Source organism: Moschus berezovskii, chromosome 8 (genome assembly GCF_049115385.1).
Source record: "Moschus berezovskii isolate FMDL1 chromosome 8, NW_MosBer_1.0, whole genome shotgun sequence".
Classification (NCBI taxonomy): Eukaryota; Metazoa; Chordata; class Mammalia; order Artiodactyla; family Moschidae; genus Moschus; species Moschus berezovskii.
The window spans coordinates 1,649,580-1,667,763 of NC_142467.1; the positions used below are offsets into that span (position 1 = coordinate 1,649,580).

Consider the following 18,184-nt stretch of genomic DNA (forward strand, 5'->3'; position numbering starts at 1 on the left):
CTCATCAGTAGAGAACGGTCTCCTGGAACTGAAAAGAGCCCGCTGTTAAATCACACTTAAAAACACAGGTGGGACAAACTAAATATTCACAGACCAATTCCTTATGAGGAAATAAAAGGTATACTCTATCAGTCCCTAATTAATAGTAATATTTCCTTCTACTAGGTAAATTCACATATATTTTAGCATCAAGGTATTTAACATGCATAGTGGTCACCAAATCTTCCTTTGAAAAAAGAAATCCTTACAAATAGATGTTTTAGAAAATAGTCCTGCAAATATTTGTTCTAGCCTTCAAAACCTGGTTAGATACAGAAACTAGAAGTGTCTGTTAAAATTCAGTTTTATTTTAGAAATAATTTGCAACCTTAAGTATATTTTTTCAAAGGATCCAAAATTAACTTGCCTATTATGATATATGAAAGGTACATACTATAACCATCATTTAAACATTTTAATGGAAAATTACCTGGTATCCATTTAGGTCAGTATAAAATCTGTTTTGGCTGTTGATGCTAGAAGAAATTTTCATTGCAATCTCATAGTTATGCTCTTTTCGGATGTCTACAATATTGGAAATTTCCACAGACTGTCCTTCTACTCCTAAATTCAAAAGAATATTTACATTAAGATGGGAAAGAATGAGGGCAGGGTGCCAGAGGATGAGACAGTTGGATAACATCACCGACTCAATGAACATGAGTTTGAGCAAAGTCCAAGAGACAGTGAAGGAGAGGGAATTCTGGCGCGTTGCAGTCCCTGGGGTCGCAGAGAGTCAGACATGTCTTAGTGACTAAACAAAACATTAATAAAAAATAACTGCCCCCCTTTTCTTAAATATACTATACAGAACTCCTCAAAGTTACATGCATTTCCCTGTTTCTGACTTTCTATCTTTACCATCCCTCAGATACTGAACGGTGTCACAATTCCTCTTGTTTTAAAGTCAGACCACAGAAAACATTGATTCAGATCATATATAACTCAACAGAAGGATTAAGAGGTTGGAATGAGATAAATGTACATGAAATAAAACATGCAAATGATTCTGCAGGAAGTCACAGCGGGGAAAGATGACACTGAAGGACAGGAGGCCAGCCCACTACAGGTCCATCCACCACTCAGCTGAGCTGCCAGCCCCACAGCCATTCAGGGCGACTTCTTCATCAGGCTCTCTTCACACTGGAAATTATGAGCAGTGAAATCTACACTCTGTTGGTTCAAGACAGTGTATTACTGTCCATGGTCTATCTCCAGGAAAAGAGACAGGAGATCCAGCAAGATGATTTATGGCTGAAACCAATACTACTGTATTAGTATTTGTGGAATATAATCTGGAGAGCTCCCCAGAACTTCAGTCAATTTTAATTGAGTCTGATATCTCTTAGGATCCCCTTGTTACAGAGCAATTCATTTTGCCCTTTGCTATATAAAGCAGAGAGAGGAGAGCTTCAAAAAGTCCAAAATGTACTGGACATTTTTATTTTGGATAAGCCTAAAGTATTTACTAATCTCACGGTCATGCTACCTTAGGTATATCTTCAGGTCCGTGGTGAACCCTTGGGTCTATTTCAGAGCTGGAGAGGAGTTATATAAATAAATGGAACACTTAGTGGGTAGAAAAGATATTGCAGGATCTTCTAAGAAACAGAGCAATTAGGAACGTGGTCAAAGAAGGAGGCCTGGCTACATAGAGCTGAAGCTTTCTGAGGCTCCTGGAGCCCGGGACACTTTCCCACAGCTGTGACTCGTGACTCAGCTCTGCCATCCTCACACACAAGTCGTCACCCTGCTGATAACCAGCACCGCTTGAGACACAGAGGGCTGTCTACACAAACACAGGGAGGGCAGAAATAAAGTGAGGAAGGCTTTTTTCAGGAGCTAAGAAGAATCCCCAGAGGTTATAGAAGGTGACAGCAAGCAGAAAGGAAGTTTGAATACACAGGACTTGTGGAAAAAACATAAATGCAGCTGGCTTAAGCATTTATGTGGGAAACACACTGGAAATTGTACACCATAAATGCTAACATGGTAACAGTACTAAACGGGTGGCAGCTTCCATTAATACAGTATTCAGAACGCTCACAGAGAGTCTCCTTTGGCAGATGTTGCTCTTCTGACTGAACAACCTCACCAGAGCCAACTTCAGCTTCTCACTACGACGAGTATATCTTCATGGGAGGGGGAAGGAAATGCCATTTCCCCCTGCTTCACAGGCTTCCCAAGCAGCGCTAGTGGTAAAGAACCCACCTGCCATCGCAGGAGACATAAGGGGTTCGGGTTCAATCCCTGGGTCGGGAAGATCCCCTGGAGAAGGGCATGGCGGCCCACTGCAGTATTCCTGCCTGGGAAGTCCCATGCACAGAGGAGCCTGGCGGGCTGCAGTCCGTGGGGCTGCAGAGAGTCAGACGTGACTACAGTGACTTGCACAGCCACAACGTGAGCCACTAACCTCCACTAGTTAAACACACGCACACCTGCATACATTTTCTTCCGAGGATTACCAGGTAATCCCACCAACACAGCTGATGGAAACTTCACCACTACCAGGAAGTCTGGGGCGGGGGCAAGCAAATACGCACACTGCTAACAGAACAACAGCAACTTCTCTGAACTAGGAAATACATTACTTTTAAAGTAAACTTTCCCTCCAGTATACTTACAGTAACCAGATTATTTTTCTAGAACCAAATGAATTATATAAAAATTTAATAGACAAGTATTCACAAATGAACCAAAGAAGCCCCAAACCCAAAATGCAGCACCCGGGACGCCAGTGTTAACAGGGTGCTAGGAAAAACGGCAGACAGCAAGTGACTCTGCGTTACTGGAAGCAAGTTTGGAGGGTTTTCAGTACTGCTTTCTGTTTTTTCCTCTCCAGATGGAACTTTATCTCAGGGGCCAACAAAATACATAACATGAAATAGTCTTCATAAAGGGGGGTGTCATGTATCTCCAGAAAACATTGACAAAAAGAGATGCTGTGAGAAAAAAATTAGTAATTTTGCACTACCTCTAGCAATGATAAATTATTTTTATTGAGAAAATCATCTTTCTCAAACTCAGTACTATTACGCTCAGATCCTATTGGGGCAACAAATGCTTAAAGCTCCTTTAAAAGGAGCCTCCACGTCCATTCTCACTTCAATAAGACATTAAATTCTGTGCCAGGACCGAGTTTCAAAATAAAGTCAGACTTAATGTACTTATTACGAACAAACCAAATGAGACCTGTAATGGCAACAAAAGCAAGAAGGTATCCCTGTGTTCTCAAAGAAAAATTATTAGTTTTCAAAGAAGAAAATGTTTGAAGGAGAAAAAGGACTAAAATGGATGGGAATAGGTGAATTTAATTCAGATGACCATGACATCTACTACTGTGGGCAAGAATCCCTTAAAAGAAATGGAGCGGCCCTCATACTCAACAAAAGACTCCAAAATGCGATACTTTGGCGTAATCTCAAAAACGACAGAATCATCTCAGTTCATTTCCAAGGAAGACCATTCGACATCACAGTAATCCAAGTCTGTGACCCAACTACTAATGTCAAAGAAGCAGAGGTTAAATGGTTCTACGTAACCAGTAAGACCTTTAGAACTAGCACCAAAAAAAGATGTCCTTTTCGTCATAGAGGACTGCAATGCAAAAGTAGGAAGTCAGAGAAATCTGGAGTAACAGGCAAATTTGGCATTGGAGTGAAAAATGAAGCAGGGCAAAGGCTAATAGCGTTTAGGCGAGAGAATACTCTGGTCATAGCAAGCATCTTCTTCCAACAAAACACTAGAGATGAATACTGAAATCAGATTGATTATATTCTTTGCAGCCAAAGATGGAGAAGCTCTAGACAGTCAGCAAAATAAGACCAGGAATTGACTGTGGCTCAGATCATCAGCTCCTTATTGGAAAATTCAGACTTCACTAGAAGAAAGTAGGGAACACCACTAGACCATTCAGTTATGACCTAAATCAAATCCCTTATGATTATAGAGCAGGAGTGACAAATAGATTTAAGGGATCAGATCTGACAGACAGAGAGCCTGAAGAACTATGGATGAAGCTCTGTAGCACTGTTGGGGAGGTGGTGACCAAAACCACTCCCAAGAAAAAGAAATGCAACAAAGCAAAATAGTTGTCTAAGGAGACCTTACAAACAGCTGAGAGAAGAACAGAAGTGAAAGACAAAGGAGGAAAGGAAAAATATACCCATCTGAATGCAGAGCTCCAAAGAACAGCAAGGAGAGATAAGAAAGCCTTCTAAAATGAACAATGCAAAGAAATAGAGGAAAACATTAGAACAGGAAAGACTAGAGATATCCTCAAGAAAATTAGAGATACCAAGGGAACATTTCATGCAAGATGGGCTCAATAAAGGACAGAAACGATAAGGACCTATCAGAAGCAGCAGAGATTAAGAACAGTGGCAGGAATACACAGAAGAACTGTACAGAACAAAAGGCCTTAATGACCCAGAAAATCACGATGCTGTGATTACTTACCTAGAGCCAGACATCCTGCGGTGTGAAGTCAAGTGGGCCTTAGGAAGAATTACTACAAACAAAGCTACTGGAGATGATGGAATTCCAGCTGAATTATTTCAAATCCTAAAAGATGATGCTGTTAAAGTGCTGTACTCAATATGCAAACAAATTTGGAAAACACAGAAGTGGCCACAGGACTGGAAAAGGCCAGTTTTCATTCCAATCCCAAAGAAAGGCAATGCCAAAGAATGCTCAAACTACTGCATAATGGTGCTTATTTCATATGCTAGCAAGGGTAATGTTCAAAATCCTTCAACCTAGGCTTCAACAGTATGTGAACTGAGAAAATCCAGATGTTCAAGCTGGATTTAGAAAAGGCAGAGGAACCGGAGATCAAATTCCCAGTATCCGCTGGATCATAGAAAAAGCAAGAGAATTCCAGAAAAACATCTACTTCTGTTTTACTGACTACACTAAAGCCTTTGACTGGCTAGACAAAGCACATTGTGGAAAATTCTTAGAGAGATGGGAATGCCAGACACTTCTCCGGCCTCCTAAGAAACCTGTACTCAGGACAAGAAGCACCAGTTAGAACAGGACATGGACCAATGGGCTGGTTCAAAACTGGGAAAGGACTACGTCAAGGCTGTAGGTTGTCACCCGGCTTATTTAACTTACATGCAGAGTACATCATGAGAAACGCTGGGCTGGAAGAAGCACAAGCTGGAATCAAGATTGCTGGGAGAAACAGCAATAACCTCAGATATGCAGATGACACCACCCTTATGGCAGAAAGTGAAGAAGAACTAAAGAGCCTCTTGATGAAAGTGAAAGAGGAGAGTGAAAAAGGTGGCTTAAAACTCAACATTCAGAAAACTAAGATCATGGCATCCAGTCCCATCACTTCATGGGAAAGAGATGGGGAAACAGTGGAAACAGTGATAGACTATTTCTTGGGCTCCAAAATCACTGAAAATGATGACTGCAGCCATGAAATTAAAAGATGCTTGCTCTTTCGAAGAAAAGCTATGAAAAACCTAGTTCAGTTCAGTTCAATCGCTCAGTCATGTCCAACTCTTTATGACCCCATGAATCGCAGCGCGCCAGGCCTCCCTGTCCATCACCAACTCCTGGTGTTCACCCAAACCCACATCCATTGAGTCGATGATGCCATCCAACCATCTCATCCTCTGTCGTCCCCTTCTCCTCCTGCCCTCAACCTTTCCCAGAATCAGAGTCTTTTCCAATGAGTCAGCTCTTCACATCAGGTGCCCAAATTATTGGCGTTTCAGCTTCAACATCAGTCCTTCCAATGGACACCCAGGACTGATCTCCTTTAGGATGGACTGGTTGGATCTCCTTGCAGTCTAGATAGCATATTAAAAAGCAGAGACATCACTTTGCCTACAAAGGCCCATCTAGTCAAAGCTATCGTTTTACCAGTGGTCATGAATGGATGTGAGAGTTGGGCTACAAGGAAAGCTGAGTGCAGAAGAATTGATGCTTTTGAACTGTGGTGTCGGAGAAGACTCTTGAGAGTCCCTTGGACTGCAAGGAGATGCAACCAGTCCATCCTAAAGGAAATTAACCCTGAATATTCATTGGTAGGACTAACACTGAAACTACAATAATCTGGCTACCTGATGGGAAGAGCCAACTCACTGGAAAAGACCTATTCCTGAGAAAGATTGAGGGCAGGAGAAGGGGACGACAGAGGATGAGATGGTCGGATGGCATCACCGACTCAATGGACATGAGTTTGAGGAAACTCCAGGAGATGGTGACGGACAGGGAGGCCTGGCGTGCTGCAGTCCATGGTGTTGCAAAGAGCTGGACATGACTGAGTGACTGAACAACATTTCCTATTCTGTGTCAAGAGTCTGAAGATGCACCTGTCCTAACGAAGCTCACTGGACTGAGGGGAGAAGTCCCCAAAGGCAGGGGTACAAGCCCCTTGGTTCTGGTGACCTGCTGCTTCTTTGAAGGATGTGGCAGCAAAAGATACCTTTACTAAAATGGTTCTACCTGAGCAATACCTCTAGATGGCCAGGGGTTTTAAAGCCCCTCTAGTTTTATCTCAATCCTGGGAAAGAAAATAGCTCTGACTTTACAAACATAATCCACCGAGAAGTGAGAGTGGGTGTGAGGAGATTCCAGGTTTCAATAGAGAACTAAGCGCCCTTTAGCTATTAATAGCACCTCATATTTTGTGCTCTTGCAGAAGAGAGGAAGGAGATTCTTTATACACGCAATGCAAAGTAAAATTCAGCCCGGTCACAGGTGGAAAGCTGTAGCAGAGAAGCCAAAGGAGTCTTTCAGAACCCTGGTGCTCTTTCATTTCTCCTCCCTACAGCCTGGGAACGTCTCACAGGCTCAGACTGTCTTATATACACCTTCACACTTCAGTTTTTAGCCACGTTTTGGGCACATGTTCAGGGCTGCATGACTGTTAGACAGAAAGGGTGAAGGCGTGAGAGGCCGTCCCTCGCCATGCAGCAGCTGGCTGGCAGGGGAGAGCAGACTCTGGACACGGATGAGGCTGTATCAGGAGTGCGTCAAGGCTGTATATTGTCACCCTGCTTATTTAACTTATATGCAGAGCACATCATGAGAAAACGCTGGGCTGGAAGAAGCACAAGCTGGAATCAAGATTGCTGGGAGAAATATCAATAACCTCAGGTATGCAGATGACACCACCCTATGGCAGAAAGTGAAGAGGAACTAAAAAGCCTCTTGATGAAAGTGAAAGAGGAGAGTGAAAAGGTTGGCTTGAAGCTCAACCTTGAGAAAACTAAGATCATGGCATATGGTCCCATCACTTCATGGGAAATAGATGGGGAAACAGTGGAAGCAGTGTCAGACTTTATTTTTTTGGGCTCCAAAATCACTGCAGATGCTGATTGCAGCCATGAAATTAAAAGACGCTTACTCCTTGGAAGGAAAGTTATGACCAACCTAGATAGTATATTAAAAAGCAGAGACATTACTTTGCCAACCAAGGTCCGTCTAGTCAAGGCTATGGTTTTTCCCATGGTCATGTATGGATGTGAGAGTTGGACTGTGAAGAAAGCTGATGGCCCAAGAATTGATGCTTTTGAACTGTGGTGCTGGAGAAGACTCTTGAGAGTCCCTTGGACTGCAAGGAGATCCAACCAGTCCATTCTAAAGGAGATCAATCCTGGGTGTTCACTGGAGGGACTGATGCTAAAGCTGAAACTGCAATACTTTGGCCACCTCATGCGACGAGTTGACTCACTGGAAAAGACTCTGATGCTGGGAGAGATTGGGGGCGGGAGGAGAAGGGGACAACAGAGAATGAGATGGCTGGATGGCCTCACCAACTCGATGGACATGAGTTTGAGTGAGCTCCGGGAGTTGGTGATGGACAGGGAGGCCTGGCGTGCTGTGGTTCATGGGGTCGCAAAGAGTCGGACATGACAGAGTGACTGAACTGAACTAATATCTATTATACAGATATAGATAAGGCTCAGGTGGGAAGCTGAGGAGGAAATCCTTTCCTTTCAAGCAAACACACACCTGTTACAATCTCAGCTCCTCCTGTAAAGGGACCATGTCTTATTTATCTTTACGCTCCCAGCACATAAGAGGTACTGAAGAGTTGAGTGAAGAGAGGCAGCTGTGCGGGAGAATAACAACCAGTAGGTACCACGTGCTCAGTATGGACCGTATTGCATACATCTAATAACCCATTCAACTCTGACCCCAAGCCAGGAGGAAGTTACCTGCCCCAGATCACAAGGTCTGGCAGAATCAGGACTAGACCTCTCGGCCACCATGTCTGAATGGCAGACCAACTACTAGAAAACGCTGAAACTACCTTCAGACCAAGGATTGAGAAATATTGTGTAGGAACTCGAAGCAGAGAGAACTCCAAGTTATTTCTAAACAAGGAGAGACGGCACTGATCTGCAATCTGATATACTACAAGAGCTACTGAATTAAATAAAATAAAATTAACCAGAACCTAAAATTTCATTAAACAATCTCAGAATCTCTTCTGAAGTTTCACAGACACTTGATAAGCCAATAAAGTAATATACATTAAATCTGAAAGTCATATACCCTAATTACCTCTTATCTGCCTTGAATGAACAGCGATGATGAACACAAGTAAATGTACGGCGCACTGGAGCCAAGAGTAGAAATGTGGGGAAACACACTAGATGCCCACCAACACGCAAATGAGTAACGAAAGCAGGCAGGTACAGCCATGCTATGGAACGCTCTGCTCAAGCGAACAGAGTGAGGCCGTGCTCTGTCCTGGCAGAGGAGCAGGTGGAGAGAGGAAACAGAGCGCCTGTGCAGTCTGCCCAACCGCATGCTCCAAGCAGACGCAGATGTGACACTGCAGATTTCTTTGGGGGGGTGTAAGAGAGAGAAAGGAAGGGCCCATGTATCTGTGTCACCCGTCTCAAGGAGAGGACAGAGGACAGGAATAGATCGCAGAGAGATCTTATGTTCTATCTATGCTGTTGTTGCTGCTCAGTCGCGCAGCCGTGTTCAACTCTCCGCGACCCCATGGACCGCAGCACGCCAGGCCTCCCTGTCCATCAGCAACTCCCAGAGTTCTCAAACTCATGTCCACAGAGTCGGTGATGCCATCCAGCCATCTCATTCTCTGTCATCCCCGTCTCCTCCCGCCCCCAAGCTTTCCCAGCATCAGAGTCTTTTCCAGTGAGTCAACTCGTCGCATGAGGTGGCCAAAGTTTTGGAGTTTCAGCTTTAGCATCAGTCCTTCCAATGAACACCCAGGACTGATCTCCTCTAGAATGGACTGGTTGGATCTCCTTGCAGTCCAAGAGACTCTCAAGAGTCTTCTCCAGCACCACAGTTCAAAAGGATCAATTCTTCGGCGATCAGCTTTCTTCACAGTCCAACTCTCACATCCATACATGACCACGGGAAAAACCATAGCCTTGACTAGACGGACCTTGGTTGGCAAAGTAATGTCTGTGCATTTTAATAAGGTGTCCTGGTTGGTCCTAGCTTTTTTTCCAAGGAGCAAGCGTCCATTACTTTCATGGCTGCAGTCACCATCAGCAGTGATTTTGGAGCCCAGGAAAGTAAAGTCTGTCACTGTTTCCATTGTTTTGCCATCTATTTGCCAAGAAGTGATGGGACCGGATGCCATGATCTTACTTTTTTGAATGCTGAGTTTTAAGCCAGCTTTTTTATAGCATGTGAAATTTTTGTCAAAAGAACATGTGTGCACACACAGACATAAATACTATGTATTTTCATTTTATACATAAAAGTAATTTTAAGAATTTTTTTTAAAGAACATTTTCTGAGGCAGGGAAAAAAATGAAACTAAGTAGGCCAGAGGTAAGGGTCAGAAGGCAGCATCCTCTGGATTCTGTTACTCAGCGCTGATTTTAAGGAAATCAAGAAGCACAGTCCTTTGTGTTTGGAGAGAAAGCCTGGCTGGCGTTTCCAACATGTGCCCTGGGCCTCACAGAAGAGGTGGGGCAAGCAGCCTGGACGGCCTCATGATGGTGCTGCAGACAGCACGCCCGGGGTGGCGGCTCTGACAGCAACCTCATGACGGCGCTGCAGACAGCACGCCCGGGGTGGCGGCTCTGACAGCAACCTCTGAGGACCCCAGGCACATGTCCTCCGCACATACACTCCCTTCATCAGATCATTCTAAATCCATCCGGAACGGCGGAGCTCAGCCCTCTCCACCTGTCTAGGTCACCTGACTCTAGCAAGTCTGAAACGCACAATACACTCTTCCAAGGAACATGCCTGATAGACAGCTCGCTCATGACAGTGAAACAGTTACAGGAATGAGAGGCAGCAGCGTGGGAGAAAGAGCAAAAGATAGCCTCACTCACGGTCCAGCAAGAATTCAGTGTCTTATTTAGTGGCACTCAATGTGTGCTGAGGACAAGTCATCAGATCAGATAGAAAAACAGCAACTGGCCCGCCGCCACCTGGAGGAGCAAGGAGTGGTGATGGGAGCCCCACGAGAGGCGTCTGTGCCGCTGGACGGGGAGTTTAACCGACACGCGGCACAGGCGGGGCACCACTCAGAGGAGGCCCTGACAGAGGCCCATCCGAGACTCACAGCCGGTCTTCAGTGACTGTCCTTAAAACGCTGGCTGTGGGCCAGAAATGGAACTTTGCTATCAATCTGTGGTCCTCAGCCCTTCTCTCAAATCTGTGCCTCAACAGAGAGGGCTGGGCCCACATCACAGCAGAAGCAAGGCGGGGAGAGCTACCGTGAAAAACTGGGGCTTCTCATTTTGAACAGCTCCCCTTCAATCTGGGGAGTATTTTGTTTCATATTTAAGTGACCAAAAATTGAAAAATAATGTTCCTGGTGTGTGTTTACTTTGTGACATTGTTTTTGTAAACGTATCCGACTTAACTGGGAACTGACACATGGTTATTACTAATAATTAATACATACTGCTTAGGTAGGCACCTACATTTAAATGACAGCTTTCACAACAATGATAAATTTAGTAGGTTAGCATGGAGATGTTTCTTTAAAGCAAATAGTATCATCACTATATTTTAAAACGAATGTACTCTGATCTGAATGTACCAAGAATACAATTGGTAGTAATTCCCACAACCAGATGACCTTTTTCTTCATGTTGACTAACACAACTTATCATCCATTCAGTTCAGTTCAGTTCAGTCGCTCAGTCGTGTCCGACTCTTTGCGACCCCATGAATCACAGCACGCCAGACCTCCCTGTCCATCACCAACTCCCGGAGTTCACTCAAACACATGTCCATCGAGTCGGTGATGCCATCCAGCCATCTCATTCTCTGTCATCCCCGTCTCCTCCAGCCCCTAATCCCTCCCAGCATCAGACTCTTTTCCAGTGAGTCAACTCGTCGCATGAGGTGGCCAAAGTACTGGAGTTTCAGCTTTAGCATCAGTCCTTCCAATGAACACCTAGGACTGATCGCCTTTAGAATGGATCATCCATTACAAAATCTAATTTATCCTCTGAGGTACTTGCTGATTTCTAGGTCTGTAAATGTTCACATTGATTATTTCTCCACAAGTGAAAATTTTAACATCTGCTTTCATGAATACAAAGTTTAGTAAATTTCACTCCAAGACTCAAATTTAAGAAAGTGATAATGCATCACTGTGTTTCATTCATAAAGCACTAGATAAATAACTACCACTACTTACTGATCAACTTGTCATGAGCTAGGCACTAGTCAACATATTTTATGCTTTCCATTTCACGAACTCTCAAAATGACGCAAAAAGTAAATGCATACTAGGAAACGTACAACATTTGGATCACACAGATTGCAAATTCTGGTTAAAGATTATACCAATTAAGTGTGCTATGGGTGAAAAAGCCCTAATAACTGAAACACAGACAACAAAACTAGGACGCTGTCCTTTTTCTTTTTTCCCTCTAATAAACACTGATTTTAAAAATCAATACGCTTTCTTGGAAGCCTCATTTTGGAGGAGCACAACACCTACATCACTGACATTCTTTCAAATCCCAGACAGCATCGGTCTCACTAACCCTGGCTTCCTCCCAGAAGGTGAATAAACAGCTCATGACCTTCATTATACAGGCTTGGACTGGCCTAGTGGGGTCAGGGAGGAATGCTGGAGGAATCTCATGGTCTGTCTGCCTCCACACCGACAGTCACTCTGGAGTCGCCTACATCCCGTTCTCGCAAATGTGCTCTTTTTCAAGCTGCCTTTAGAGAGGAAAATCAGATTTCACCGAAACAAACCTGCCATGCAGGCACGTGATTCTTCCTTTTTAAGTACACTTTGACTACTCCTTCTCCTAACTTTCCCCACCCACCAAAGAAAACAAACAAAAAAACAAAGGCAGCCGCATTCCTCTTACACACCTAACTCTGGGGGAGCTGAACAAAAGCAATTAAAATACTGGTGTCTGACTGAACTTTAATGACTGGGAACAAAGATTTTTGCAAAACACATGGTTTCCAATTGTTGGTTTTCAACAAATTTGAAGGTTACCTAATAACATTGTCAGACAGTAGATCATTAAAAATAATTGATTAACGTTTGGCAATAGATCACTGTGATTTATGGAACATAACTCAGAAGAAATTCAAGAAATTAGATGACATGCCCATAACTAAACTCCTTCTATTCCCACCTACTTATGTTTGCAACATTCCTTTGCCTTAAATTTATAAGAACAAAAAATAAGAATAAAATAAACGCTGAAACTTATCTCACTCTAGCAATAAGTAACATTCACCAATGAAGGCATAAACATTTAGGATACAAAAGGTACAATTCATCTCAATAAGAAAAATGTTTCTATTAAAGTTTATAAAATAAATTATCAAGATGGTAATATATATTAATTATATGTTTTGATCAATTACATACTATTAGTAATAATTTTATAACTCAATCTAGAAGAAATTTAATACTTTGAGTTTTAGGATGACAGAATCTTAAAACATATGTGTGTGTGTGTGTGTGTGTATATTTCTTTCAGAAGAATAATGAAAAGTTCACCAATAATAAGACTCTTAAGTACGAAGTATTATATTGAGGTTAAAATTTGGTGGGGGAAGTAGAATGGAAACATGAATTCAAGGAGAAAATAATGATATGAAATTTACTGTTAAGAAGGGCTTGTTCAGGCTTTTCAAAAATGCATGATTTAGTATCAAACTGCTATGCACTGGATATACTTATTTTAAAATGGCAATATTTACAATGTGCCAAATATAACATCCTTTGCAAAAATTTAGATGTATAAAGAAAAACTAGATGTTAACTTACAAAAATGTAAAGGACACAGATTCTTCAATTCTTATAAGAACAAGGGAATTTGATCTCAACAAATCCACTTTATACTTTGTGATCTACTTTTCCTCCTTTCTGTCCATTCAGATGACATTTCTCCAAGACTAAGCCTCTCAAAAGCTCACTTTAAAATCAAATCTTCCCCAGCTTCTTCAACCCTCCAATGACTTACTGAGTAACTGAGCCTGCACCTCTTAAGGAGACACAGCACTCAGTATGTGCCGGGCTTTAGGCACATTAGCTCAGTTCATCCTCCAACACACTGAGGAAGACTGTTACTGTCACTGTTTGCAGGATAACGAAACCGAGACCGTGCAGGTCTGGTGTGCGGGCTGGACTGAGAGGGGCCTGGGCTGTCTCTGGGGCCTGGGCTCTTAACCATCGCACATCCTCTGCGCGTCCCATCCTGGCCCCTTCATCTCAGCTGAGCTCAACACACACTTGTGGAGGATGACGCTATTTCCTATTAAGAAGCTATGCCTTCAATGCAGCAGCTGCTGTCAAACAGCCCCCAAGATAACCTGTGAGTTCTGAATTTGTGCAACCAGAATGTGTGTATAGTCCCTTAAAATAACCTTCCCTTTCATGCCTATAGGGAATAATCAGATTCAACACATAGCTACTTATTTCACTTTTTTTTAAAGTTCCAATTAACAGAAAAAAAAAATCCTTAGCAGTCAATTGCATATTATGATATTCCAAAAATGTTTTAATTACCTAAGTCTGCCTAGTCATAACTTACTTAATGCTTTTTTACTCTTAAATCAAGCTAAATATGGAATGTATTCCTGGGAAAAATGAGAGATTGATTGCAAACCATTTTAATATCCTCATGAATCTTTTTATGGAATAAAAACAATTTCAGCGAAGCTCTGAGACCTTGTTTGTATGTGAAAGGACTCCAGGGATGAGGCCCCAGATTCCAGCATCCTTAGAAAATGAATTTAGAAGCAAGAAGCCAAGCACCAAAGAAACTTCATGTGAAAGTAAGTTTTGTGAAGACACGTTGATGGTGATACCTAATTGACCATCTAGTCTTTCTCTGTTAAGAACTTACAGAACAAACTCAAAGCCATTCTAGTTTGCTTAGAGGCAAAACTAAAGATTCAGATCTCTAATTCCCCAATGTGAACTCTCTTAAAATGTTTAACTGGATAAAGTTCATTTTGATTCTCTGAAAGTTAAGGGTCATGTTATGAATCCATTTAGATTATATATTCAAAACAGAAGGAAAACTAAGCAGGCTCTCTTTGATTACCAAATATGCCCGGGGAAGAAAATTATCAGTCATCTCAGCCGAAGGAAACTCTTTTCTTCCATACTTCTTGATGGCAGCTCATTACATTTCACCCCCAGGCTACTTTGCACCTGTTTGCCCAAATCCATTACATTCTACACATTTATAATATGATTGGTGGCAAACAGGTGAAAGTATTGCATTTAAGATATTTCTCCTAAGGCTTTAAACATGGTTTACACTGACATACTCACTCACAAATACCTGCCCAGGAGAACACAGTTCTGAGGGAAGGTGTATATTATAACAGATCTGAGACCCGAACCGTGTGCCAGTGACTATGTGCGTGATACACGGGCAACCATCAGCAATCCCAGTCTTCAAAGCAGCAGCTGACGTCAGAAAACTAGGGCACCGAAGTCTAATAACTGCAGCTGTGAAGGCAAGTGAAACTAAACCCGTGAGTGTCACTCACTGATCGTCACTGCAAGACAGGTATTTTTTGGTGCCGGTAGTGCCGGTAAAATATCAAACTACTATAACACAGGGGGGTATAGGGCTCTCGGCTTGTATCATATTCTGTCTTCTAATCCAAGCTTAATGATAAATGCTAAAGTAGCATATTTGGTAACAAAGTTTCAGTTTAATGAAAGATTAAACTGAAAAAAATTAATCCCTACCTCTTTCACCTGTTCCTCCAGAAAAATGTTATTTTCTACAAACAAAAGAATCTTTTAGAAATCATGAAATGCTCTAAAAGGGCATCTCATTAAATTATGGTCACCATGAAAAGGCTTTCTTATTTAACCTTTTATGAGGCAAAGCATGATGTTTCATTAGAAATCTCTGAAATTTCTCTGGTCTTTTGGAGCTTTTAAAAGCTCATGAGTACAAGATTTCCTTTAGTTCAATATTTTTAGGAACCTTTTTGAATATAATGTCTGAACAATAATGAAAATAAAACCAGTGTTTTTAATAGCTTAAATGATGTTAAGGAGAGACTTTAAACTGTACTGCTTATTATTTTCACAATCTGGAGAGAACACAAATAGAGAAACTGAAGTTAAATACCAAATCAAGAACAAACCAGAAGCCAGGCTGAAGCCAGGCCTCCCAAATCAGTCTGTTTCAAAATCAATCGTGACCACACAGTTTCTGTCATCTGGGAAGCGTTGTGTGACTTTTGTCCTCGACTTTGTTTTCTGATAAAGCTCAATTTGGGCAAAGGTTACTTTATGGAGAGAAGCATCAAAGAGTAACTAAAAAAGATTTTGAGGAATTTAAATATATTTTTTTCAGATTTGCATTACCTTAGGTTTTTAAAAGAATGTTTCAAGTAAACAGAATTTGAAAGGTTTAATATAACAGATATTCAGTAAGACAATCCATAATATTAACTCATCTTCTGTTTCTTTACTCTTGTTGCTGAGAGATAAGACAATCTTTTGTATGATTAAATGGTTTAGTAAACTAATAATTACAATATGTAATCATAAAATATTAATAGTTTCCTTCCCTTCAGCCCCCATTCGTTCTCGGATCCTGAGCTTAGTACTAACAAGAGGCTCTAGTCATTAATACTCATTCAAATAACTGTATTCTCAATTTAAAAGGGGAAAATTCATCTATGTCAGAAAATAGATCCATAAGTTAAATTTAAGAATAGATATTTCTGTTATCTTAAGAAACTTTAAACCAAAGTCAATTTACAAAAGTATGGAAGTTGGCTCAGATATCTGCAGCACCAAACAGCAGGTCGGTCTGTTTGTGCACTCTGGTCAGTTACTCAGAAGCTTAGCTCACAAGGAGTCCCACACGAGGCCGAAGTTTAGAAGCATTTCCTAGTACAGATACTTGAGCGCCACACAACCAAACGCTCTTCAGGTATCGGGAACACCTAGAGAGGCAAGCACCCTGAAGATTTCACATCTGAGTCAGAGGCCTGGGCGACTGCAGACAGGATCCAGACAACCTGTGCCCTCATGCGGCAGTGTATGAGACAAGGACAGACGGAAACCGATAACAGAAGCCACCAGGAAAAGGCTCCATCGCCACAACGGGGCTTTTGTTCCCCAGGACAGAGATAACGTTGAGAGGGTCTCAGACACAAACACGGGAGGGTGTGCAGTTTGAAAGAAAGAGCTTCAGGTGATCTAGTATCTCCATTTTCTCCACAGTCTTGCTGGGAAAAAAATGCTCTAGGCTTGAAAGAGTAAAAAGAAAGATGGATCTGTCACTTTGAATAGTTACATATGCTGGTTTCAGGTTCAGTCCAAGCAAATACAGTAAAGCTCATCTGGAGAATCACTTTAAAGTCACATTTTATCTAACTTATCTGTCATTTCACACAAACTTCTGAAGCTTCCTGCTTTCAAGCTGCAAAAATCTAACATCAGCTCAATTTATCCCACCCACTGAGACATCTAGGGGCAATCTGAGCTCTTTTTTTAAATTATTATTTTTGTTATGCTAATACTCTAAGTGCCCAGTTCAAAACAACCTCTATTTCTTAACTGACTGATCAGAGCCAGCCTTGCCACCCTGGAGAGCAGGGGAGGCAGGTGGGGAGCTAGTGACGTCTCTTGCCTTGCTCCTGCTTAAGGGCCCATGAGCCCCTGGGACCTTCTGACTGCTCACTGAGGGACAGGCAGGGAGGAGAGCTGGGAGACAAGCTACCGAGTTCTGAGGAGTGCGCATCCGTTGGGATGAGCAAACAGGCCCAGGCGGAGCACAGCAACTTCCAAGCTTGCTGCTGAAGCAGGACACAAGCTCAGCTACAGCCACAGCAGTGGAAGAGGGCCCTCGAGTCCACAGAGACCAGCCTTTGACATGAGACCCAGATCCCGTGGGCAAACGAAGAAAGCTCAGAAGCTGCACTGATGAGCGAACGCAATTAAACAAAAGCCAAACCAGTTCAGCAGGCAGGCCTGTTGGAAGATGAAGTTGGACTTCTCCGATGAGCTGCCTGAGCATTTACTCTGAGATGTGTTGCTGTTTAGTCGCTCAGTCGTGTCTGACTCTGCGACCCCAGGGACTGTAGCCACCCAGGCTCCTCTGGCCATGTGATTTCCCAAGCAAGAATACCACAATGGGTTGCCATTTCCTTCTCCAGGGGATCTTCCCGACCCACGGATCAAACCTGCATCTCTTGTATTTATCACTGAGCCTGCATGGAAGCCTACTCTGAGATATTGCATATTTCTTAAAATAACTGATGAAAAGCAACAGTAAACCAAGCTTGGTCATGCAGGTCTGGACCAAAGGGTGCACCGTGTTGTATTCAAGGTAGAACCTTCCCATTAAAAAACAATCATTTTAAGCAAATTTAAAAGCAGACAGGCACATCTTCTCTGTGATCACGCTATCTTTGGCCATAGCTGAAGATGGAATTTTAGGGCTCTCACAAATGCTAAACAATGGCCTATGCAAGGGTACAAAACAAAAGGCAAAAAAATAGTGTTTCTGACTTAAAAGCTTTAAAAGATTATTTCAAAACTACAGACTTTCTTGTAGTTTTCAAAGTGTTTGCAGATAATTGCAAAAGATACCAAGTTAGTGTCTAGTATGATTTTCCCTGCCATCTATAAGAACTTTTACTTTTTAATTCAACATATGAATCACGGGTTACCCTGAAAATATATCACATAAGAAGTCACATA

The 18,184-nt window shown here is 42.3% G+C and overlaps 1 protein-coding gene across 2 annotated transcripts in view; it reads right to left on the reverse strand.

The window, feature by feature from the left end:
* MAN2A1 (mannosidase alpha class 2A member 1) overlaps positions 1–18,184 on the reverse strand; it is a 205,422-nt gene that overhangs the window by 31,034 nt on the left and 156,204 nt on the right. For both annotated transcript variants that reach the window (XM_055430247.2, XM_088838425.1), the window contains exon 17: positions 470–603. In XM_055430247.2, the coding sequence (XP_055286222.2) occupies positions 470–603 (134 nt within the window). The remainder of the gene's footprint in view (positions 1–469; positions 604–18,184) is intronic.